The sequence below is a fragment of the Aethina tumida genome, chromosome 3 (genome assembly GCF_024364675.1).
Source record: "Aethina tumida isolate Nest 87 chromosome 3, icAetTumi1.1, whole genome shotgun sequence".
NCBI classification, from domain to species: domain Eukaryota; kingdom Metazoa; phylum Arthropoda; class Insecta; order Coleoptera; family Nitidulidae; genus Aethina; species Aethina tumida.
In genome coordinates, this window is record NC_065437.1 from 19,388,399 (window position 1) to 19,415,990 (window position 27,592).

The following is a 27,592-nucleotide window of genomic DNA, read 5'->3' on the forward strand; positions in this document are numbered from 1 at the left end:
AGGAAAAATTCTGATAAAAATTGCAATATTAAAAATTTAAGGCATGTCATTTTGGGAGTTGACCGAAAGATGACGCTACATCCAGGAGAGTAGACAGCAGCGAGAGAGACGGAATTTGTATGTTCGTGTGTAACAGAAAGTAAGGGAGAGTCTGACAGAGGTGCTGGGCCTGTTCCGTGCTGAGGACGGAGTGTCAGAGGAGTGTAATTGGTGTTCTGTGGCTGTCGTCAGTCCGTCGCCATATTTGTTTATATCGTTGAATGGGGGAGGTCTCGAAACAGTTTCCGTTCGAGTTGTGAGTGAAAGCCCTTCGTGTATGAGCTTGTGGGGCCCCAGAGCATCCAGCTGCAAGCGATGCCGCTCTGATAAAGCTGCTGGGTAGTGTTGGTGCTTGCGAAATCGAAGGGTCCCCGTCTGTCCTTTGTCCGCGGTCATCGAGAATCGCTGTTTCCTTTAGTGTTGTTCGGTGGTGACAGGAACCCTGGCTGCTGCGGCGGGAGGTGGTAATGGTGCAGCTGCAGGAGGTGATGAGGCGGCAGCGGCTGCTATGCTGGACTGGGAGGAGGGCGACAGGTTCAGCTTCGAGGACTCCGACCGCTTCGAGGAGGACTCCCTGTGCAGTTGGAGCTCGGAGCCGGAGAGCCTCTGCAATAACTGGAGGGGCTGGAAGAAACCGGCCACCGGCACGGCGGCCACTTATTTCGGAGGTGCCAGCAAACGACCGGCCGAAGGTGAGTGCCACTACGTACGCTCGAAATTCCTGCAATCGACACCCCGTCATGGTATCGTTGAACCCGAGTTCTTTGTTCTTTGCCACTGCCGTGCATGTGTTTATGACCGTACGTCAAACGAATCTCTGTTTCTTCGTAAACATGTTTGTTTTAATGCACACTTCTTTCTAATCGTGCGGAATGTAAAATGAATCGTTCCGAATAAATGTGTCATAATTAGTAATTCACACAATTAATGACATGTGTGTGTGAGTATGTGTGAATGAATAACGGGCACACTTAATTTTTCATCTGAGAATATTGATAACATCACTATTAATACAGCTGTCATCTCATAAGTGAAATTACTGTGGTGTCTATATTTAAATTTTCAATTAATTGTTCAATTTCAAAATAATTTTACAGTTAACGTTAATTTATTATATCCATAAATAAGTATCAACATTCTTCTTAATTTAATACCTATTTTAAAGATTATATTTGAAAATTTATGTTGTTTTTGTTCACCACAAGATTTATGTTTTTACTGGCTTTTATTTTTTGTATTCCTTGTTTGGAGTCTCAAACATTCATCCTTTTGGGTACATAAATTAATAATACCAATTAGAGTATATAGTTTGCAATACATTTTTAAAGCACGTTATTAAAATATTGCAAAAACTGTAGCAAGAAATTTAATAGTATGTTTGACAGGTGTAACCAATTGCAGCAGTTAAAGTTAGCATTAAAGTTTATTTAATTTGTTTCTTGTGAAGAAAATTTTTATGAACAATGTGACATCTGTATGGTAATTACATCTTTTTAAGGACCTGTATGACTTTAGTAATGTATATTAACTTAAAATCAAAAAGTTTTTTTCATTAATAAATTAAGATTTCGGAAATGTAGGATGAAGAAGTTTCCTTGTTTAAATAATATTTTTGTATATTATGTTACAACTCAGAAATGGGACAATGAAAACTTGTTAAAAGAGAAGTACGATCCCATTTCATTAAATTATTCGAAGTCTGTTCTTACCATTCAATTTAGATGTCATCAACTCTATTACTTTGGCAACTTTAATTTTCACAATTGTACTACAGGGGAGTGACAATGTTTGAGATTCCATCAATTTATTAAAATGTTAATAAGTTTTTACGTTTATAATTTTTTAATAAAGAAAAATATAACAGAATTTCAACGAATTTCCAATTAACATAAAAATGTCGATTTTAACACAGAGGTTAAAAGGTTTTTTATGTAAATATAATATACAAACGACAAGAACAAAATATTGGCTACTTCATAATAAACAAATTGTTGGCAACATTATCATTATCATCCTTAAAACACAGTGATCTGTGGAAAAAGAAATCAAGAATCATTGAAGTTTTTTTCTGATATAATATTTAATATATAATTATATTAATTCATACAGGGTGTTTGATTAGGAATAACGGAAAAAAGTAGTGATTTCAAAGCAATTATAATTTGATTTGTACTACTTATCTAATTCATTTTGAACAAAATTTCATTTCGTGATTCACCAGAAGTGCCATTAACTTTTTTATTTTCAATTCAACACCCTGTAAATTTTTGGAAATTTAAATTATATATAATTGATCATAAAATGGCTTTACTATATACTATATCTAAACCCAATAGTTTTTAAGTTATTAAAATTTTGATAAATTTATGGTCCAACTAAAATATCTGTAAAGCCACGAGTAGTGATGCTAAAGTGAAGTTCACCATTATTAGTACTCCCAACTTTTATACGGGGTGTTCGTTATTTACTTGTAATTTTGTGCATCTTAAAAAATCAAAACTGTTATTTTCAGTTGGACACCCTGCATGTTTTGGATTTCTAAATTCTACATGTAGTTGCAGATAAAATTGCTATGATTAACGTGTATACCAAAATGAACTTTCTAGTATAGAAAATATCATTTGTAAAACAAAATTCATAAATCAAAAACAATTGAATTGAGGACATGGTATAGCCATTTTATTTGCAATTACATGTAGAATTTAAAAATGCAAAATATACACGATGTCACTTGCGGCGAAAGCGGAATCAAGTTCTAATTGCTACACAAAATTCAAATCAATACCGTGTTCTGTAAACTTTTAATGAATAGGTCAGGTGAATCATGTTGTATATATATATTTACACAAAGAACATAAGAAGTGGAGGAGTCACGGTTTTTATTCTACCTGAACCAAACTGAAAAGGTGGTATAGCATACATTCTAAACTTGCAACGTTGGTAGACAAATCTCATTCTCATATTTTTTATATGGACAATAGGTACCAAATGTCAACTTTTCTTTTTCAATTTTAAAATTACGGCATAAGGCCCTTTAAATTTCGAAGTTTTTGGGGAACATTTTTACCTGTTTACTTACTATACTGATCCGTCGATTTTTATTTGTGCGTTCATCGCCAAAATGTATTTTTATTTTAAAGCAGGTCGTTATGGTTTTCGTTTTTTTATGTTAGTACTTGTTAACTAATGGCCAGTCGTCGCTTTACACACTTTCATAAGAAAATTGTTCGATAACATAAATAAACGCGGCGAAGGAAATGGAAACAATTATCTCCTGGAGAAATCGCGTCATGTTCTATTAAATCCATTACATCTGTTACCGAGGTTTGCGTTTTAAAAAATATTTACAGGTATGATTTCCGAGTATTGATAAGCCAAAATTGATAGAAAATTGGTCCAATCAGTTTGAAGTTTAAGTAGATATTACCGAGACAAATCCACGGAACTGAATTGATTGTACCAGAAATAGAAAGCAAAATCTCGCTGATGTAAAAGTATCCTTGTTGAACTAGTAAATTACAAGAACTCATAAAAAAAGTTTCAAGTGAAATTTTTATTTGTTAGGGGTATGAGTATCAAAAGATGGTGTAATTGTGTACCTACATATAATATTAAATACTGAAATTTGTACGTAATTTGTTTATTTGGGTAATTAAAAGATGCATTCGATGGTGTGAGTTAATAAGAGTGTGGCATTTTTAATTAAACTTTCATTGTTATGTAAATTTTTATCACTTTATGTAATATGGGTTTAGACATGTGTATATATAATGTTAGGGCATTGAATGAATGTTTTACAGAAAATAATGTCAGTGGCACTATTAAACAATTAACTGTTTTTTTATAAAATTCGTAATTTAAACTTTTGAGGAATATCATCCATTGCTTAGAACTACCTACATCTAGGTCTCTGACTTTCGCTTCTAGCCTCATAATTTACTGTGAGACGACCGGAAGTTAAAAGTAACACAATCAAAGCGAAAACTGGACCGTGGATGAGTTAAAATTGTCCCAAGTCTTAGATTCATAAACTGGTCGTTTTTTAAGATTTTTGAAGTGTTTATGGTACTTATTCCTACAAGAATCCGAGTAAAATCACTCAATTAAACTTCACACAAAGAACATCCTGTGTGTATATGATGAATCATCAAGCACCTGCTGAAGTGAGGCTACGCCGTTAGTACCATTTTTTATAGAACAATTCGAGGAGACAAATTTCACGTTTAATTTAAGCGGGGCTTTGTGGCGTTGCCCTTGCATACGTGTGCACATGACCATCAGTTATTTCGATTTACGAAGTACGTACGGCCTACCTAATTACGGTACGGCAATAATCAGCATCTGCTGCAAAATTATTTTTACTAATTTCAAGGTGGTATTTTCGATTGCAACGGTCGGACACGGAAAATCGGTAAATATATTACGAAATGTCAGGCTGTAATCAAACGACAGATGCCAAATGTTTTGGACTTGGAAAGATATTTTTTGAGTACATTCAACATTAGCCTTCGAGTTATGTTCATTTTAAATTAGGTTGTGAAAGTAAAACGGGACATTTGAATTACTGAATACTGCAGAATTTGTTTGTGAGAATTCAAAGGTTTGGTCCAATCTTTCTTATTCCATGCATTGTTCCTAGCAAGAGGTTCTTACCACAAAAGTTTAGCTGACATCAGAATTAGGCGCAACGAACATATTCTTGTTTAAAATTGTAAGTTGGAATGCATCTTCAGTTATGCATTTTTTGTTAAATGATTATCAGTTTGGTGCGAAATCATTTGTCATCATTGCTAGAGTCTATCGTTGTTTAAATAACATGCTTTATGTTTCAAAATTAAGTGTAGTCACGATTCACCCATCTTTCATTGAATCTGAGAGTTGTTTTGTTTAATTAAACATTGGTTTAAAAGTTGGTTCTCAAATTACTTTTAACGGGATAAGACAATTGCATGCATACGTCAATATAAACATTAATAATCAGCTGTAGTTTTTATGTGTACATCTATTTTAATATTAATTAATTAAAAATTATTGCAGGTATTTAAAATTTAACAAAAAATTCTTTAATATTAACGTTTAATTATCTTCTGTTCAGTAAGTTGTGATCGTTATGAGACTCAGTTTATTTGTATAGCTTAAATGTGCTTAATTAGTATTTTAATATTGAATATATTAAATATTTACTGATAGTGCATAATCAATATAGGTAAATAGTTCAGTATGATGTAAATAGTTTATACTAAAATAGCAAATCAATACACCAAACTGAATTGTGAAATATTTTGACGATTCCTACGAGGTGAATAAATTAGTTCAAGCTCTCATAATAATTAAAAAGGTCATGAAACACCTGTTAATGAATTGGTTAATAAAAAATAGGGGTGACAAATGAATATTTGTTAATTCCTAATTTTTAAGTATTTTTTAAAAAAGCAAAAATAAAATAAATTGTAGCAGTGACCTATAAAAATTGATCTATCAGCTAAAAAATTTTATTTACTTTAGTGTATTTCTTTTACTGACAAGCATAATTTTTTTGTGAACACACCAATTTTTCTAGGTAGAAGATCTGAAGCTGAGTTTTGGATATACAAACAACGATATTTTGTGATGTATTTACATTAAAAACAGTAATTAAGCCTATAGTAAAAAACTTTTTTTAAAGCAAACCAACTAGACGTTAATTACCATAAATATTTGAATGTGAAAGAGCATTTATATTCATTCTTCTGTGCTACTTTAAAAAAATATATTAAATTATTTGTCTGGCACCCCTTTTATGTTGTCCATAAGTTTTAATAATTTTTTAAACCATTTCTTATCTAAGTAATTTATGTTTTTTATTGTTAAGGGAGCTAAATGTGGGTTAAAATTACCTGTAACTTAATACATGCATGGAATATGATATCTTACTTTAATTACTTATCATTGTCCATGTGCATTTAGCGTGACGTGAACTACCATTGTCCTAAATTTGTAATAGAAAAATGTGATTGGTAAATAGCACTTTTCTAACTTGAATGTATCTTTAGTTTACTGTGCATTCTAGTACGAAATAAGAGATGGAACGGGGGAAGGCCAAGACTGCATGGAGCACGTGGTGACTCCTGCCCAAGACCGAGAGGTCACGGTGGCGCGTCGATCGCTTAAACTTACAAACTGACAAGGGGACGTTAGCCCCGCACGGGACGCACAAGGGGGCCGAACGACCGGTTTCTCGGCCAAACACCATTTTCACTTTCGACGAGTCTATAAACAAAAGCGACTTTTCTCGTTACAAACCAATCGTGCTTAATCTTTTACGGTTCCACTGTACAACTATGACATTCATTAAAGCACATTTCCTATTCATTTCCACGGTTGTTGCACATACCCGTCTATTCAAGTGCTTCCGCTTCTTCGTCTTTGTGGTACATTGTCTTCGATTGAGTACTGAGTGTCAGTTGTAGTATTTTTTTCACGTACACGTACAAACTCTTCATTAATTTGATTTATGACTGCGCATAAATCAACGAAAGCCATTAACTTTTGAATTTGTGGTCATTGTCGTTAAAGTTCAGAGTCTGCATGATCTGCCTCAGGTAACGTCTGCCCTCTGCACCGATCACATCTCGTTGGCCCTCTTAATCTCACAATGGTATAATTTATCATACCGAAAGTCTCATCTATCCTTTTTGTTCGACGGTAAAAGACGGTTTGCTGAAGGCACGCTGAAAAATGCTCGTTTTCACATCGGACAAATAAAAAGCTATTTTAAGTTGCTGCCGAAGAAGTAGGAATTGTTAAAAATCTCGACGCTGGAGTCTTGTTTTTGCTAAGCACCATTCCACGGCGGCGGACTTTCAACTCGTTGTGGTCGTACTGCTTTGAAAACATTTCTCTCGCAATATGGGCTCATGAATAAGGTGCATTTCCAAATTCGAATCGGAACACATTTGCATACCACGTCGGATAATATAAAAATATCGGCGGTTGGCCATAAATTACTTTTATTGCAGTTTTGTAACATATTTTTCGGCACCTCCAGTTATAATCGGCCTAACGAAAAATGCGATGTAACTGTAAACAAATATTGTTGATTGACGTGTGAATGTGTGCATGTATAATGTGACCCAAATTGGATGTCTTTGGCTTTAGAGAAAAACTGAGTAATCAGGACTACAATTTCTTATAAAATATTGATTATCGCAAACATCGATTGATATCTGGTCATTTTTGAAAAGTCTAGGAAACATAAAAAATAATATTTTTGATTTTGACAAACTTATTGTACTAAATTATTAACGTATCTAAATTATTGTTATATTGTTGCATGAAAGAGTGTATGAATTTAAAAAACATAAATAAAGTAAATTAAATTTTCCGAATTTTGAAGTCAAACTAAATTATGGTTTCCAATTAGGGACACAAAATGATGTTAAAGAATTATTGGTTGAATAAATCTGACAGGTTCCTTAAGGTAAAAATTGAAAGTAAGAACTACATAAACGGTGGGATTACGAAAGGCAGCTGCAGTTGGATTCATTCTTAATTGATGGTGGTAAGGAGCCAGCGATATGCTGGTCGTGGTCATAATTTAATCCTCTTTCCACAAAGATTACGGAATCGTTCGTCACGAACAGGTGTACATAACAATAGGCCAGGTTTAAAACTTATTGTTAGATGTACTTTGTACGAAGTCAAACTGTTCAACGGCCGTTTCGTAAAACGTACTTTGAATCGTTGTAATTTTATAATGAATGTGTTCTATAAAATTCGATTGACAATAGAACATTTTCCGGAGAGTTTCAAAATCAATTTGTTGGAATAATGATTACACTATTAGTATTACATTTAATTAAAAAGTCTTAGGTAAACCGTGTAAGCGGATGCTTTACAAATTTACTTCTATTGCTTTCATATTTAATTAAGTGAAAATGTAGATTACTTGTTTTAATTAAATTTGAGCTTTAAATTTTAAATTAATATTTCCATTTATACTGCCTAGTTCAGCTGACAATGTAATTAAATTTTCCTTGAAACTATATTCCAATTTAAAATTTCTGCAAAATAAGAGGATGTTGAAGCTTCCCGAAGTTGAATACTTGTTTTTAAAATACTAGTGAACTAATTTCTTAGCTGTGGTTTCAAATATCAAATAACTTACAATTAGATTTGAATCTCGTTTTAAAAAGTTTATTTAAAACATTGTGCTGCTGGAATTTATCTACAAAAGGTTTTTATTGATGTACCAGTAATATTTTCAAAAACATAACCGGGAATATCATATAACGAATATGTTTTGTAATAATACCATCCACTATCAGGTCGAAACAATACATCAAATCAACTACTGTCATTGTTGATACGTAATCATGCATTTGCATTATATTGTATTGAATCTGCATATATTGATAACCTGTTACGTGATTAATGTAAATGTTGAAGTTCTAAACAATTTTGTGTTTATTGTTTCTAAATACCTTTTGGGTGACTCTATCCTATAAAATTTAATGATGAAAAATTTAGTTACATTCCTATTCCTGTCAGCTCCAATGTCCTGACTCGTGTAAAAGTTGTAATGCTTTAGAAATAATTATTTTATTAAATAATCATAAAAAAATAAATTATTCTCTTTAGAAATAAGTTATTAATGTATTGTCTGTTACACAAACTTTACCATCATAATGATAAACAACAGAATTATCGAGCTTTCAGTGTTGATTTAATTTAACAAGTTGCCAAATTAATTAATAATTGTTGCCCTACTCGTTAACTAATTTAATTTTATATCTCACATATACGCGAATAATGAAATTATTTTTTTCTATTAAAAACAAATTAAATCTCAACCCTCATTTACATAAATTTAATCGAGTTTCGCTCGTTAATTATTTTCGTGGGCGCAATTGAAAGTGCAACGTTTGCCAATGAAGAGCTGCTCCCCGAACGCCGAAATATCGAATTTCCGACGTCGGCTTTAAATCACCTGCCGCTAGAATTTTATTCCTCTTCCCCGGATTGTTTCTCTCGTTTTTTTTTCTTTTTCGTCCCGCGTTCGGGTCGTCTTGTTTGTGGATTTGAACTCGCGTACGGGATGAATATAAATAAAACTCGCGGCTTCCTAAAATAGAATAACTAATATTTGCCGACGGGTTTTGTTCAACGTTTTGTTTGCGATGATTGTTATTTATCGCATCCACTAGAGACAATCTGACTGACAGTTTTCGAAAACAACCTGGGATGAGATGTGCGTGTTTATGTTTGCTATCTTGTGGGCAGGTGTGTGTTGTTTAAACATGAGCTGCTGCACGATTATGTCCGAGTTTCATCTTGTTTCTTTGCGTTAGCATATTTTTGGTTTTTATTACTGAAATACCGAAATTGCTGTCTGCAAATATTGACCAGAGTACAAGTGACGTAGTCAATTAAAGGATAATGAACTATTTAGTTATAAACAACCACATTATATAGATTTTGAGAAATTTCTGCAAAAACTAATTTTTTGCAGATTTGGAAAAAGTGTGATAGTTTCTTTTCTTGGTAAATGGTAAAAACATTCACACACATTTTGATATGTAATAATTGTTATTATTATAGCACCTTTTTAAAAGGTTAAATATTTTATTTCATGTGAAATGTTAAAATAATATTAATTTACTAATGTTGTTTTATACTGTATTATAAAAACTCATTATATTCTTACTCTATAAAATATTATTTACACATATTTTTCTAAAGCAAGCTTTAATTTTGAAAGGATTTTTAAATGATTATTTAATCTAATATTCATATATATATAATATCACTTTGTATAATAGTCTTTTAATTTTATAATTATATCCGTGGGATAGACTCGATCAATTGCCGAATATATGACAAGTCTATATTTCTTTAAGTTTTTTGAATCATTATGAACAGTTCATTTAATGTGTAATTGGGTTCGTTTTCATGTTGAACCACATTAATGAAGATCATCATTTATTCAATATATGGAAACAAATTGTTGTTTATTTTATTTCTGTACATAAATTAGTCTAAGGGTGTATACTCCACAAGAATTAAAGCATCCCCATAGCGTAGTTGAACTGTCACCCTGTTTCACTGTCTTATTTCTGTATGTTATGATGTTTGACTTTAGCAGACTACTTGTCTCTACTGTTCTGTGATCCTAAGCAAGACAAAATTGTAGTAGAAACCAAAATGAGTTTTTCTTGAAGGTCTGAGGTCAATTGAAGCTCTCTCTACAAATCAACTTTTCACACTCCTTGAACTAATTTCAGCAAGTTCCATTTCTTTCACCTTATCTTTAATATTAGATATCGATAAGAATGGATTGTTTTTTGACATTCTTATCATTCAGTTATTTGAAGTTTTTTAAACTAGTTACCACAGTTTCTCTAAATTTTTTAACAATACAGGAAACAATTGATTTATTTAGCTGTAAATTTTTACCCATCTCTTCTTTTTTCTCTCGGAATTGGTGATTGTAATTTCATTTAGTTTCACGTCATCAATAGTTAAACAATAATTAATTTGAGAGAGAACAATGAAAGACTGTAAAGAAAAAAAAGCTATAAATTTGTTCATTGAAAAATAAAAAAAATACAATTTTTCAAAGAATATAATTAGATTGACCACACCACAATTACAGAAAAAAATAATTACGGGTACTGTACTGTCCAATTCAATTAGTACAGCTCATATTTTGAATATATTTTACTAAGTTGTTATAATTGTGGCTAATATTGTAAACTATTTACAGTAAGTTTATATTTTATTGTGCGTCAATTATAGCAAGGAACATTTCAAAGATTAAGTAAAATGATGCGTATCTTTGGGGTCAAAATATATTTTTGATCTGTTTTCTGTGATATTTTAGATTTAGTAAAATATACAATAAAAAAGAAATATACAAAAATTCCATAATAAATATCGCCCTTACTAACCCGTTTGTGACGCTGGTGATATTTCAAAAAAGGGAGCCCATTTTCATACTACGTAAAATTTTACTATAGAAAAGGTCATTTCCATGTGATGAGCTTTTTCATGTAAACTGGTAATATTACATTAACCGTATGCCACAGTTGTGAGTTGTTTAGGTGTATTACATTCGACATTTCACAATTGATAAATATTTAATCATGTGCTAGCGCAAAAACTAGGTTATCAAAAACAATATTATTAGCTGCAGTTTAACAACCGCAACATTTTCAATATAAAACCTTTAATAACGATACAATGCAGATGTTTTTTTTACATTTAATTCATGCTATTACTCGAACCGTAATTACAAGTTTAGACGGTCATTTAAATGCGACTAATAACGGTGGGATTTCGCAGGAAGTCGCGAGGTTAAAGTTCGGGGTGGAAATTAAACTGTCGTAGGGACACGCACTGGAAGAGCCGAAGGACACATTTTAATGTCTACACGCACCGGTGTAAAACAATTTTGATGTGCTGCTGCTAAATATGAATAGATGTGGTTTTAATTGTTTGTTAAACTTTAATTAATATTTGTTCTACATCTATGATATTTAATAAGAAAGGTTTATAAACTCTAATAATAAATTTGCGTCCATTACCGAATCGATGGAGGTAATACTTGGTGGATTCATTTTAAAAGTTTCTGGAAAAATGATTCGCAGGCGAATCCTCATAAATGAATGATAAGAATGCTTTCTCGTTTCAGTTTAGATGGGATTGTTTTTTAAGTTCCAAACACGAATCAGTGTACCGGAAACGTTTCAGTCGATTCTGCATCCGGTTTTTCGTTTTCCTTTTCCTGTTGACCTTTCGAAGGACCGTGAATGTTTCAGAAAGCCATTTGTTCTGTATATAACAGTTTGAACGTCAGCGAAAACATGACAGAAGTGGTTCAGTAATTTAATAATTGATTAATTACGAAAGTATCTTTAAGTAACATTTATTATAATAGATGTGGTGTCGTCTGCAGGAAATGACGAGCAAAGAAATCGTTTTATTTGATTATATCGTACGAATATGCATAATATTCGTCCGGAATCAACAATATTGATTCATTCAATTGGAATTTTCAGCATTTTTAAATGAATAAGCTTATTGGTGTGCATTAAATACATCCAACTTACAGTACAGTTGGTTATAGAGGTACCCGCATTAATGCATAAATAAAAAAAAATAATTTTTAATTCTATAGTCATCATACAAGCTATAAAAGGGGTGATTATTTCCGGTTAAGAGGGTTTCACACATATACAAGGTGTCCCATATTCCACTTTTTAAACTTATTTAACTATTGAATATTATCGTCTTTCCAGATGTGTCAACCGTGCCATCGTTGACCGAACTAGCGGCGAAATGTGTTGCGTCTCACATCCCGTTCGAGCTGGTCGAGCACTTCTATCCACCCGTGCCCGAACAGCTTCAGCTGCGAATCGCCTTTTGGAGCTTCCCCGACAACGAGGAGGACATCAGGTTGTACTCTTGCTTGGCAAACGGGTCGGCTGATGAGTTCGCTCGTGGCGAGAGCCTCCATCGCAATCATATGGTCAAGGAGCCGTTGCAAATAGGTAAGTTTTGTTTAGTAATTAAAGCAACATATGTTTTTAATTAATACAAAGTAAATTATATAGAATAAATAATGGGAAAAGTCAATTTATTATGAGATTGTGATATAAGATAATTTATTGAGACATGTTTATTTACATATGTAAAATAATATTATTTATAAAACATGCTCTGTGTAATAATATTTTTTAAATAAAATTAACTATGTACATATTTATAAGGGTCACGTTGTCTAATTTTTAAGCAAAAAATATTTAAATAGCTTGCAAGGAATCTAAATAAACAATACGAGTTTTACGGTTTATTTAAACCAATGTTGGACACATGTCTACAAAACTTTCAAACGAAGTCTTCCGGTGCTTTGCCACCTGAGCTCCACTTCGCCCATTTCCTCATCCCACGACTTAACCGTTTTGCGTTGCAGGTTTTCATCTGTCAGCCAGTGTTCAACAGCAGAGTGGCGGCAATGGTGGCGGCGGCGGAGGAGGTGGTGCCGGCGGTGGCGGTGGAACGGCGGGTGCCGGAGGAGGTCGTGGCCAATTTAACAACGTGGCCGTGACCTTCGATCGGCGCCGCATCTCTTCTTGCAACTGCACCTGCACGTCGACGGCGTACTGGTGCTCGCATGTCGTAGCCGTTTGTCTCACACGTATCCATTGGGTGAGTACCGATCTCTTTCACCGGCGCTTTTGCTAGAAAACTTTCAAACATTGAACTATAATTGTTTTTTTTTTTAAATTAAGTTTGGTAAATTTACTGAAATAATGAGAATGGATTAATGTTCTTAAAAATGGAATTTATTGTTTCATGAATTCTGTAACAGGGACATAATTTAATCATCTTTAAAACAAAGCCTAATTTATCTCGATGGTGTTTGCCGCTCATTCCAGATCTTAGTTTGAGTAAAATTACAAAGCGAAAAAGACAATAATAAATGGCGATATCTAATAAAATTGAAAAGGAAATTTCAATCTCTAAATATTTATATCTATATTTATAAACTTGTGTATTAGTTGTACAGAGTGATCAAGTTGGTTGTTATTGGTTAGTATTTCCAGATTAGGTATGGTACATACATTCCTTTATCTGGTCCCGAAATTCTAGTCACAAGAACAAAGACGATCAATTCGAGACACCCTGTTCATATAGTAATAAATTCTACCTATAGTTTTTACTTGTAGAATAACATTTTTAAACATTACCCAGAATACAGAACAATTTATATCGTTCAGTGTATTATTTTTTTACGAAATCCCCGAGGATTAATATAACATGGTTTATTTCCCTCCATTGACTAATGACTTCCGCAGATACACGGACGTAAATTGCTTTCCGGAGCTCGTCGGCTTATTGTTAACAAGTTAAACCGTAACTATGAAATATGATAAAGAATTTTCTCTCATAAAGAAAATGAATAAAAGATTTTCCACTGTTTTAAATATTATATTTGTATTTTTCTGGATAATAAGTTAATGAAAAAAGTGCACTCGAATATTTTAAATAAATAGAAAGAATATAAATACTTATTAATTTCTTCAAATCATATAGTATTTTTTAGTATATTTTAACATTTATGTAGCTTAAAATATAATTTTATTAATTGAAAACCTTTGTATTTGGAAAATAATACTCATTCATAAACGTAAATGAATTTTCAATATCGAAACCAAATCGAAACGCACTAATTAAAATTTTTTTATTATTTGGTTTATACAGTAGCGAGTATTTTATAGCAAAAGTTTAAATTACTTCATTTTATGAGTTCAGTTATTAAAATCCTGTTAGTTTTTTATTCGAATATAATGAACATTTGATATCAAAAACTCAAATCGACATTGGTTATGATAATGACATTTATTAACTTTTATTTCTTTTGCATTATTTATTTTAATATAAATTAGTATATATTATATTCTTTTTAGACTAATATTACATAATGTTATTACTTTATATTTAGACCTATTAATTAAACTAAAGAAAAATAATAAAATTTGAAAGATTATTGATTAATTTTTATTAATCATACTGCATACATCACTAGATGCAAAGTTTTTACATATAGACTTTTTTCTTTGATTATAATTATGTTATATTAAATATAGTGTGTCCAGTTCTCGGTATTTAGTAAACCTGAGACAATTAAAAATAAAAGCAATTAATTGAGCATATGATGAGAAGAATGCAAACAAGTAAAAATTGTATGGTTATCATGGAACTACACAATTTTAAAGTTTATAACTTTTAGGAGCTGTCTTTTTACAATGGTATTGCATATTTTATAATTATTTTTTCTATATTAAAAAAGATGTAAAAAAATACAAACCTTTAACAATCTTAGTTTTGTACAATTTGTATTTCTGTGATTTTTAGAATAAACCAGTTACAAGTGATGATAAATTCGAGTTTCCACTATAAAGGACAAAGTTAATAATCCATTTGAAATTTGTTTAACAACAACAATAATCGATTTAAAATACAACAAATCACGTTTGGGCAGTTTCTTTCTCAACATTTCAATAAGAAATATATAATAAAATGGAATTATAATAAACATTCTGTATATCTATTTTTTACAATTTAACACGGAGACCCATTGGGAAAAACATATATACCTTCTGATGATATTTGCAAATAACTGAAATTAGAATTTTTCATAAAGAATCAACATTTTTATCAATTTTATTTAAAACTTCTTTTGTCTCATAATATAATTAATATGGGAGATAACCTAAATTTGGCTATTATGATAATAATAATAATAATAAATTGTATTATATTAATCAATATTATATTAATTAATTACATTAATAATATATCTAGATCTATAAACTCGAACAAATATAGATATGGAAACAATGGTCACGAAAGCCTTAACCTTATTATACATTTAACATTATATTAATAATATCTTACAATTAGAAGTACTTAATATGAATATATTAATGTAAATTGAAAATTATTGACTTAAAAAATAAATTAGTACCGTTAATTTAAAAACTTCCTCGTTATTCTTTCAACTTCTCAGAATTGCTGTTTAAGATAGTAATCGTGAAACCACAAAATCATCTGTCTATCCGTTGGAAATTTTACATTTTTTTTACATCTATACCAATATTTAATTCATTTTAATTATATATTATTAAATGCTTGGCTTTTAAAATTCTCTTTTCCATTTTTTAAATTATTATATGTTTGTTCTTATTTCCACTGAAACATTTTCTCAAAATTGGATTACAGACTTTGTATAATGAATGATCATTGAAACTACCGCTGATTGATTTTCTTGTTCACAAAGAAACTCTGTTGCATACATTGTTGTTCAAGTTTCCTATCTTCAATAATACTTTGTGTTACAAATCCATTTTTTTTATTAAGGAGCCATTAAAGTTAATTGGTTTTAAAGAAGACATGGTTGCCCTGTTACTGATGCCAGTCGTATGTTATACCGTAAGACTGATATAAAATGTATTTTGCTCAAAGGAGTAATTTACATAATAAATTGAAACTAACGGTTGTACTGAGAATTTTTATTGAGGGAAATGGGTTAATTATATTGGTGTACGAAACGTGGTCGAATCGGATATTATTACTCGGTTCGATTTTTTATCTAATAATTGGATTAATTTCGAATAGTTCATTGGTTATTCATTAATAGAACCTTTGTGCCTTGCGCTGTGTTATTTACATATTTTATAAAGTCATCATATGTTTTAAACATTCCTGTTTAAAAGTTCGAATATTGGAATAAATAGTTTTTAGTACTGCGCACCAATACTTTCAAGGGAAAACCATTAATTTTTGGACATAACAATTGGTTGTTTATAATAACCATGTTTTAATGAGTTTCGACTAACAGGTGAGCAATACATTATATTATTTCAAAGGTCAGAAAGTTGGAGCTATAACTAGATCCATTTCACCATGGCTAATTTTATAGTAATCAATGGATTCAGTGCAACAAAAGTAATGGTAAAAAGAAAAATATCAACAAATAAAGTAAAAAAGTAAAAATCAAATCAACAATGCATGAATAATTTGACAAGCTTCTTAAACTCCCGCATATAACGATTATTCCTTGACGTGGACATGCCCCGATGTATCAGTGCGTCGAAGACGATGGGAATTCACAGTGCAACGACGAAGCGGTACAGATGCATCGAACTCCGCTTTGTTTGTTATGGTTTCAGGGCAAAGGCCTCCAGACCGCGCGCCTAATGGTCACTCGGTCTTCTTTTTGTTGCTCATTCTGTGCCTCCGACGAAAAGAAAGAGGTTTACCTTTGGTCGCGGGATGGCCATTAATGGGATTTGTCCTTGGGATCGGATCCATCGGTCGCCGCAAGTTCAATGTTTTTGCTGGGCTGTGCAGACTGGCCGCGGCCTTTCTCGTTCTCGCGCCGGTCTCGTCTCGCGACCGGTGGCTGGATGAAAAACGTAAACGTTCGAAAATTTCTTAAATAATCAAAAAACTCGACGTTAATTACAGATTGATGACAGTATCCAGACCTTATGTACTGTGAGTTGTAAGCTGCAACACAGGCAAGGGCTGAGAGTATGTTAATCGGGAATATTACTTAATGTTAACGACATAAAGGTACTAAATTGAAATATTCTTTTCTCGAAAGGTATCTAATTTATCAACAACAAATAAGAGTACCTTTATGCTATCAAATTGGTAAGATTGTGATGTGGGTAATAAGGATATAATAGAAAAAAGTTTGTAATTGTAATATTAAGTGGAAATTTATTAAATAATTATTGTATTATGATGACATGTCAAATTTCAGGCTTACAGTTGGTTCAAAGAAAGAAAATATCATCTTTGGTGATATAAACTACATTCTGTGCAATAAAATATTATTTATCAGTTTTGTTAATGTTATAAATCATGTTTGTATTTGTGCTTTAAATAAAAAAAATGTTCCAATAGTTCTTAATACGTCTTAATACCTAACACACTCTGTCTGTGATTCTCAGCTTATGCTATTATTAATTTTATAGAAGATAAAAATAATGTTTGTTATCTAACAGGAACATCTATCATAAATCAGATAAAATGGAAAGTATGTTGTTAAATAAACCAATAAATTTTGGCAAGAAAATTTGGGCTGTGCCATAAATATTAACAACGCTTAACCAAATAATGACTTTTTTATCATCTCACATACTAGCTCAATAACATTTTGTTTTTGTAATTTGGTATTGATAGCATAAAGGGATATATGTCAATTTAAATTTAATAATTTTCAAAATGATTAAAATAAAGAAATATATAGAGATTTGTAGTTTTAATCCTGATTATTTTATTGTTTCCTATGTTTCTGCATTCGCCACTAAAGCTATAACTTACTAAATCTCATTTTTTAGCCACATCTGGTCACTCTCCGGGCTCCCGTTTCCGAATCCTTGAGCCGGTTACATCGCGAACAGCTTCAAAAGTTTGCTCAGTACCTCATCAGCGAACTCCCTCAGCAAATACTGCCGACAGCGCAGCGTTTGCTCGATGAACTCCTCGGCTCGCAACCGTCAGCCATCAATTCAGTATGCGGTGCACCCGATCCGACGGCAGGGGCGTCGCTCAACGATCAGACGTCGTGGTATTTGGACGAGAAGACACTGCACGACAACATCAAGAAAATATTGATCAAGTTTTGTGTGCCGGCGCCAATGGTGTTCAGGTAAGTCGACTTCTTAACTGAGGGAGGAATGTACCGATGATTTGTTTCAGTGATGTAAATTATTTGAGCACCGTTGCGCCTCCTGCGGCTGCGGAATGGACCTCTCTTCTAAGACCATTGAGGGGGCGCGAACCTGAAGGCATGTGGAATTTGCTGAGCATCGTGAGGGAGATGTTTAAAAGGAATGATCGTAATGCCATTCCTCTTCTTGAGATCATCACCGAGGAGTGTTTGGCTTGCGAACAGATTCTTATTTGGTGGTTTAACACAAAGGTTCGTCCTTTTTATGGCATATGTAAACTTAATTTGACATTACAGTTATTGCAGGTGGCATTGTTGAGTGGAAGTTCCGGATATGGTGGTAGTGGCGGAGGCAAGCACAATAACGTGAACAGCAACACGCACGCTTCTCAACATGCGTGTTCGTCTTTGTGCGAGGAAGTGGTCGTTTTATGGAGACTGGCGGCCCTTAATCCCGGTCTGGCTCCTCATGAAAGGGACATGTTACACAATCAGTTTTCAACTTGGCACATGAAAATTGTCGAAAAAGTTAACAAGTGTCGAAGTACTTCGACTTCTCAATCAAGCTTCAATAAAAATAGTTCTTTAAAAGCAGACCTGGAAGTATTCACAGGTTTTAAACCGGCCGTCGAAGCTTGCTATCTGGATTGGGATGACTATCCTATGCCGGGGATTACTTACACCCACGACATCAATCCTATGTATCATTGCCCATTCACATGTTTTAGACATGGCTCTGACAGTCGGGCGGAAGGTCAAGTAAGTTAATTCTTCTTAAGTAATTGTTTTTTTATTAATTGGTATACTTATTGTGTCATAGGTGACGCAAGTTAATTCAAGCAAGGCGGTGTTAAATTGCGAACACCCGCATTCAAACGCAGCTTCAAGTAGTCACTCCCACCACCACCATCACCACCATCACCATCATCATTCCCGTGTTACCCGCTTTGATTTCGTGGATGTGATGAGTCTGAACCCAGTTGAATATTCCCCTCCTCATCCCGCTCATTCACACCAGTTACCAGGACAAAGGGGGAACGGTGGTACAGGCAGTGGGGGCGGTGGAGGCGGCAACAGATCCAGTGTAAGCAGTGAAGGTTTCTGCGAGGTGGACGATGATCTCAGTATGATGGCTCCAGGGAGAGATCAAGATTATGATTCTCAAGAAGGTACAGTTTTTGTTTATTTTAATTGTATTTTATGATATTATGGTTTAGTGTTGTAAAACTTATGTTGTGACTGTTTAATGTTCAAGGTGGTGGCAGCGATTCCTCGAGTAGCAGTTGCAGTGTAGATAGCACCACTCCATCTACGGCTCAACATTCCAACAACGTTAGTGACATCGATGCTAATAAGCAAAACTATGTGGGCCCTATGGGAGCACCAGATAATGGACAACAAAATTATTCAATAGATCCCATCAGTCATCATGAGATGTCCAAGTTGAATAATACTTTGGCAAATTCTACAGCAGGTGCCTCTAGTTCGGCTTCGTGGGCGAAAGTGACTGACGATGACTTAAATGCGTCGCGTAGAGCTTCGAAGGATGAATCCACATCTTCTTCGAATTCGGAGTCTCCTCCCAGCAGTGATGAATATAACGTGTATTTTTATAACAGTAAAGATGTTAATGTAGCTGTTAACTCAACGCCAAAAGAGAACAAGTCGGACGGAGGGGAAGATAAAGGTGTAATGTTCTCCAGCTTGAGGAGGTGCGACGATCCGTGGGATGTTCTGTTTGCAAGAGCTGAAGGCCTTCATGCACATGGGCATGGAAAGGAAGCCTGTATCTTAGGTGTAAAACTGGCAGAAGAGCTCTTAGCCAATCCGCCTGATCTTATGATCGAGATACCTCCCGTGCCGAAACGGAAAGGCAAGAAACAGCAGTTAAATCCGGCTACACACCAACTCAGTTGTTTAGCATCTGGCACGTTGGCCAAATGCGCATTTCTCTGTTCGGTTCTAGCCGAAAACAGTGAGCATTCGCACTTGGCGTTCCGCGTGGGCATGTTTGGACTCGAAATGGCCAGGCCTCCTGCTAGTACCAAACCTCTGGAGGTTAAGTTGGCGAATCAAGAGACTGATCTCGTTAGTTTATTAAAGAGAATACCTTTAGGACACAAAGAATTGCAAATATTACGTGAAAGAGCTGAACATTTGAAAGATGGAACGTTGAAGTCCAGAGGAGAGGCGATGTTACCCATAATGTTAGCTAGTTTTATATTTGATGCTTTGGTAATACCGAGCGTAATTGGGAGAGATCGTGTTAAAATTATGAACATGCGTTTGCCGACGGACGAACCGTTGGGATTTGAAGCTGCGGTTGCTGCTTTAGGATTGAAGGCGAACGTTTCAGAGGCTGATCATCCACTTCTATGTGAAGGTAAATAGAGAAACTTATATTCTTTAAATTAAAATAATGATATATATTTTCTTTAATTTTTTACAGGGACAAGACGTCAAAGAGGTGAACTGGCAATTACCCTTTTAACATTTTACAAAGACGATTGCTGGAAAGTTGCAAGAATAATGGATAGATTATTGGACAGAGAAATACATCAACTTCTGAAATCACCTATTACCAGCTCCTATTATTCAAGTAATCCACCAATAAAAAGTCAATTTACGAACCTTCGTCGCGAAGATTGTGACAAAGTAATGACGCCACTCAGCTCCTTCATTCCACCATCTGAAATCCTGCCCACTGACATCAATTGCTGTAGCAGACCTCACAGTTCAACCAGTGCTGAAGTGGAACAAGGTCAGTTTAAGTTTATAGACGCTAGTCTTATTTATTTAAAATATTTTCATATCACAGGTATGGCGAATCTCTCAATGAATCCACAATCAGCTTCGATGCAAGGCCAACCTTCAGCAGTGGTCACGAGAGCCAAAGAGAACCGTTACAAGGGCAAGCGTGCCTACCCATCAATACCCAATCAGCCAAGTGAGGCAGGAGCACACTTTATGTTTGAACTGGCCAAAACGGTCCTGAACAAAGCTGGAGGTACCAGCAGTACATCGCTCTTTACGCAGGCTTCCACCAGTCAAAACCACCACGGGCCCCATCGGGCACTTCACATGTGTGCTTTCCAATTAGGATTGTATGCTCTCGGACTGCATAATTGCGTTAGCCCGAATTGGCTCAGCCGGACATATTCCTCTCACGTGTCGTGGATCACAGGTAAAAAAATTAACGGCAGACGAGCTTTTGAACAAAACTATATTCTTATTTTACCATGTAGGACAAGCCATGGAAATTGGTGCATCAGCTATATCGTTCCTAATCGACACATGGGAGGGACACTTAACTCCACCTGAGGCAGCGAGTATTGCCGACCGAGCTTCAAGAGGTTGTGACTTAAATATGGTACGGGCCGCCGCCGAACTGGCCCTTTCCTGTCTACCGCATTCACATGCTCTAAATCCTAATGAAATTCAACGTGCCATCCTTCAGTGCAAGGAACAAAGTGACGACATGTTGGAACACGCCTGTCTCACTGTCGAGTCTGCAGCCAAGGGTGGCGGAGTATATCCAGAAGTACTATTCCAGGTAGAATCTTTACTAAATATTATGCAGAAAGAATCTCAAAAACAGTTCCGTGTGTTTTTTCAGGTTGCCAAATACTGGTATGAGTTGTATGTCAGACATACACCTGGGGGTGACCAACTTTTGGACAGTGAAATGCCTCACGACCCAATCATGGATCCGCACGGACCTCTAGTTGCGTTGATAGAACAACCAGTTGTGCCTCAAGACGTGCCACCACAAGCGCAACAAGTCGTTGTGACAACGGCGCCGCCCCCACCGTATACGGTTAGTTATATCTGTTACGTTTTTAAGTAATTAGTGATCTACTTTACTTTTATTGGTAAAGTTCAGTAATGTTATTTATACATAGGCATACACTTTTTCATGTCTATATGGCTGGAAACAGTTTATATAATTTATCTATATTTTAATTAATTATCAACGTGCTGATTTAGTACATAACAAGTTTGATAATCCAATATTATTTTCAGCATGCCGCACCCGTAGGCATGTACGCAGTCGGCCACTACAACTTCGTATCTCATCAGGCCATGGGTTATGGGGGCCCTATACACCCCCTGCACCAGATGCCACCGCCTCCGCCGCCTGCTCACGTCCAAATGTACCAGTTTCCATATCCGGCTCCTGCTCCACCTCCAAACGGTGGTCCTCCGCCACCTCAGTTCACACCTGCTCCCACCTCATATGCCACAATGCCACCGCCGCAACAAACGGCTTTCACCAGTGCACCGTCACAATACGTAGGCCCGCAATCGGCACCGCCTCCGCAGGGAGCATTTGGCAATCCACCGCAAGGCGCTACCGCAGCGCCACCGCCGTCGATGCAGTATTACGGGCCGGCGGTGACTATAGCTCAACCGGTTCAAGGTATGTACTTAATTTTAAATAAAGTTAATTGTATTTTAATTGTTCTTATAAACTATTCTTATAGGCATGAGACCTCCTCCGACACATATGTACCCTCCGGTCCAACCGCCGCCGGGAATGGTGGCGGCCGCAGGCGGTGCATCTGTTGTCGCACCTCCACCTCAGCAAAATGTGGCTGTTGCAGTGGCGGCCAGACCTCATAGGCCCCATCAATTCAATCAGACGCAGTTACGCTATCTACTAATAGCGTATCGCGTAGGAATGTTGGCGCTTGAGACGCTAGCGAGGCGGGTCCATGATGACCGGCCCCAAGCAAAATATGCTCGCAATCCGCCCTACGGTGAGGACGTCAAATGGCTATTGAGGATATCGAAACATCTAGGTATGTTACTTATTTTTATTGGTTAATTCTGTCATAACGTGAATTTAATTGAAGGTACTCAATACTTGCATCACTTTTGTGTGTGCGCCGTAAATTCCATCGTGAGTCCGTTTGTTTTGCACGACGTTGCCATCGAAGCGGCCCAATATCTGTCCCGCAACAACCCGGGCCTTGTTATGCAGCATTTGCGCACCGGCTTAACTCCACTCGTGCAAAAGAGCCAGCAGATGTACATTCAGTGCATGCACCAAAAATTGTACCACCTGACTCCCGCCGACTACGAAGATTTCGTAACAATAGTCTGCGCCGCCAGGGCGGCTTTCCAAATCACTCCCGACGGCACGACGCAATTCAAGGAGTGGCTGCAATCTATCAGAAGGTAACTCGTATTTTTTTGTTTTAATTTTGCTAAATTAACACTTGTGCTTATTTTTAGATCGAAGTCGTGCAAGAAAGATCTCTGGGCCCAAATCAATTCTGCGCTGCAAGCTAACAGCAAATGACAAAGGTCAGATTTAGGTGCCCAAGGTAGTAATAGCAGTTCCCCCCTTAATCCGCCTAGTAACCGAACAACATTGCAAGCGGAACCGTCGACCACCCCCGTAACTGTTACACCGCAACCACACTCGCAACAGGAGTTCGGCGAGTCCGTCGAACAGCAACAACAACAGGCGTTTTATATCTATCCGTCGGAGTACGCGGCTGCGGGCGTGTACGTCACAACGCCGTATGTCGTGCCGATGGACGCGGTGCCCTACGTCAGCGATCCGCAGTATGTTTGGATCCCCTGCATTTCCGACAGCTCCACCCCGCCGCCACCCAGTTGACTTTCTAGAGACGCGTCGCTGGACTGAAACTGACCGAGAGTGACAGCCTCGCTCCGTTTTAGTCCTGCAGCCGAAGTCAGCACTTGAAAAGCAATAGTTTTTGAGTATTCTATCGATCGGAAGGTTCTTCGGATGTCTATTTTATAAATTATGTAGGGTAGGTCCATTTGGTTATACGGTATCGCCTTCTGGTACCAAAATAAATAAAAGGAAGCATCGTTACATAGGTGTACTCAAGTGTTTCGCTATAAAAATGCTCAGGTCTCTAACCATCTCTGCCTTTATGTAGGTAAAGTTACATATTAAGTAGCAAATTATTTTTTTTATGGAACCGTCTACCACTCTATTATTACATCACGTCTATTTATCAGCATTCCATATCGACTATGTCTCGGATTACGCGAATTTTAACGTCATCTTTTTCTCCATCTGTTTTCATCCACAGTATCATGATTCTGTAAATCTAATTTAATAATAATAATAATAATAATAATACAAAATTATTGCATTATTATTTATCATTAATTTTTGAATTGCAGAAAAATTAAGCAAATTAAGTACTTCGAATCTTATTTTTACCAGCAGGTAGCACACAACTTTAATCATACTTCAGTGCTCATGGTGTTTAATTACCTCAAATGAAAAGGCTGTTCTTAGTTTTACTTTAAAAAGACAATGACGGAGAAATAAATATTAAACTTATACCTCATTCTGCGTTGTTCGTATATCGAGATCTTACTTTAAAGTATGTACGAAGGCTGTTTTATAGTTTAATATCATTTAGATAACACCATTTAGAAATTATAGTCGATCTGGGAAGGTTCAAAATCATCCGCTGATTTCATTAATTTAGTATGTCATACAGCGACGATCTTACTTTACATTTATAGTATATTTAGTTTTCGTTTATATCTTCATTTTTAATCCATTTATAATTAATCAGTTATTTTATTACACAATCGACTGGTTGGCCAGATTCCATCAGATAATTGTAAAACGATTACATTATTCTGGCCGAAGTTTAAATCTGTACAAAATCATTAGACTAGTTCATTATCATGTGAAATTAATTTAAGTGTATTAAATTTTATTTGAACAATACCTGAAACGTTACTTTTATTAATAATAGATGTAATACCAAATGCCAGTTTATATCAAAGAACGAGTCTAAGAGGGAGTACAGAATCATTGTTAGTTTAAATATATTTTTCATTATGCTGTTTTCGTTCAACACTAGTGTTAAGAACTTAGATAGTAAATGTTTATGAATGTGTTGATGAATCGATTTGTTTATTGTTTCCGTTTTACTTCAATTTTTGATCGAGTGTCTTTTTGTGCCACACACGACACTTCTACAACAAATTATGGTTGTGTTCACTTTTTACATTTTGCAGGTGAAATAACTGACCGGTTAATGCAAAACACTTTCAAACATATTTGAAGGGTTAATGATCTTTAAATATTTTTATACTCCATGGAAACTATGGTTTGAAATTGTTTTGCAGAAATGTAATATATTAGAAAGATGCAACGGCCCATCGTTTACATGATCTCAATTATGTATATTTCAGGTGTAACGTTTCGACGTGATCTTACATAAAAAAATTAACAAAAAGACTATATTTATACATTTGACTTTGCGCTGCATTTATGAAAATTCAATAAATTTCATCATATCCATGACGTCTCGTGTTATAATTAAATGTAGTGCACAGTTTCTGACTCGGTGCCTTCCAGTTTTACAGTTACAGTATTTATTTGTATCAAAGTATATCATTTTTGTATAAATCTAAGATCACGTGGAGACGTTTGTGCAGCAATCTAACATTCAAAAGACTTTAGATTTCAACGCTTGAAATCGAAAGTTTATTGATGTGGCAGGACTTGTTAATTATAGTTTTATTTTTTGAGTAGTTTTTCATATACACTAATGTGTAGGTAATTGATTTAATTAGGTTAGTTACGTGTAACGTATCTTAAGCAGTGCCGTTGACTTTATCGAAATATGATTTACAACGTTTTTGTATAAATATATAAATGTAATTGAAAAAACAGTTTTCGTTCAGTATATTTCATAGCTGTATAAAATAACAGAGATTGCACATACTGTGTATGTCATATTTCTTTAATTCAATTCACAAGAGAGAAAAAAGGGCTGATTTATTAAATATGTATAAATAGAAAAATTCATATTTGAAACTAAACTAAAAACTTGATGTATAAAGTATGTTTTTGTGTTTTTATTTCTACTAATTGTCTTGAATGTACTAACCAACCGTTTCTTCTTCTAAGTAATTTTTAACTCTAATTGATTTTATTGTAATATATAAATTAACAGGTTTGTAAAATACATATACGTTTTTTTGAAACTAAAATAATTCCGATTAATAAATACATCAAATGAAAAAAAGTGAGATTAACTTTTTTGAAAAGTTTGTTTTCAATATGTTGCAGTTATTCCTTAGCAGAAGAAAACATTTGCGTCCTAAAAAAGCATTTCCAGTATAATTCACAATACCCAATAAATTATTTTCTCAAGTATTTAACATATCATTGCTTTTTTGAGACTCAAATTTTAGGTGTAGAAAAAATAGGAAGCAGTGCCTGATTAAACAAAAATGTGTAACATCTTGCAATATATTTTCTTTTTATTTACGAATGGAATATACAAAAGGCGAGTTGGAGGATTTGTGGGGATGATTCTTTTCGTATTACATGCTGCTCTTGCATGAGGCCAGGTTATTAAATCGAAGTTTCAGTGTGCGTTTCTCCCATATTTATATATTTGCGGGAAACCATATTTTCTGTAGGTCTATAGAAATTCTCCCATTCTATTTTATTAGCGAATTTTATAAAAAAAAAAAAACAATTTGATACACGTGTGCATCTTCAAGATATATTTTTCTTCAACATATTTGGAGAGCTGTGTCGACAGTATGTACGTACAAAATTAAATACGTATTATTTTGTGTTTTACATCTACATATGTAAAATATGTGTGAATGTTAAAGAACGTTTAACATTTGACGAAATACAATTTTCTTTATGTGTGTAATTACCATTAATTGTTTGCTATAAAGAAATTCTCATAAGCAAACAAAAACAATTAAAAACATTTTCAGGAGATTGAATCATACAAATTTATTTTTAGAAAAAGGAATAAAATGTTATTTGAGAATTTCTTGCAAAAATTACTGGCCTGTGGATGTAAATCAAAGTATTATTCACGCACTTGTATATAATAGCTAGGTATTATCTCTTTGGTGTAAAATTATTTTCTAGCATTATTGTTCTGCTTTGAAAGAACTTTTTAAAAATTGTATAGCACAAGAAAGATGTACAGTTACATATTAATAATAGCAACATATACATATTTATATATATATTATCTAAAAAATGTAGTAGAGTTTTAAACAAGTCCATCTCTCGCATAAGGAGGTTCGTGTAAGTGTAAAACAGATTATTAAAATAAGTTAGTGTAACTTAAATTAATCGTAACATATTTTTACACAACTATTATGTATATTATGGATTGTGCTCGACTTAGTAATTATTTATGTCTTAAAATACGAGATATTTATTATAGTGAACTTCTGTTTATGTACAGTTTTATCAATTCAAATTCATAATAACACATCCTCTATTTATTGCTACTTCATACATCGTGACGAGTGTTGTTTCTTCATATGTGCAAAAGT

General features: G+C 34.4%; 1 protein-coding gene across 1 annotated transcript; it reads left to right on the forward strand.

Moving 5' to 3' along the window:
* The first annotated feature begins 88 nt into the window (after positions 1 to 88).
* Positions 89 to 26,121, forward strand: LOC109597055 (zinc finger SWIM domain-containing protein 8 homolog). Its single transcript, XM_020012688.2, has 16 exons — positions 89 to 731; positions 12,318 to 12,569; positions 12,992 to 13,227; positions 17,934 to 18,244; positions 18,295 to 18,517; positions 18,572 to 19,024; positions 19,086 to 19,434; positions 19,521 to 20,648; positions 20,715 to 21,026; positions 21,084 to 21,449; positions 21,511 to 21,818; positions 21,882 to 22,082; positions 22,289 to 22,685; positions 22,750 to 23,067; positions 23,122 to 23,446; positions 23,504 to 26,121. Exons 1-16 carry the CDS (start codon positions 548 to 550, stop codon positions 23,568 to 23,570), a joined length of 5,430 nt encoding a protein of 1,809 aa, XP_019868247.2. The 5' UTR covers positions 89 to 547; the 3' UTR covers positions 23,571 to 26,121.
* The last annotated feature ends 1,471 nt before the right edge of the window (positions 26,122 to 27,592 follow it).

Bases quoted from the DNA above. Each gene is read 5' to 3' on its own strand.
- LOC109597055 (XM_020012688.2), top strand. From the start codon at position 548: ATGCTGGACTGGGAGGAGGGCGACAGGTTCAGCTTCGAGGACTCCGAC. The intron at 19,025-19,085 runs GTAAGTTAATTC...ATTGTGTCATAG, and splicing joins ACAGTCGGGCGGAAGGTCAA to GTGACGCAAGTTAATTCAAG. The intron at 22,686-22,749 runs GTATGTACTTAA...CTATTCTTATAG, and splicing joins TATAGCTCAACCGGTTCAAG to GCATGAGACCTCCTCCGACA.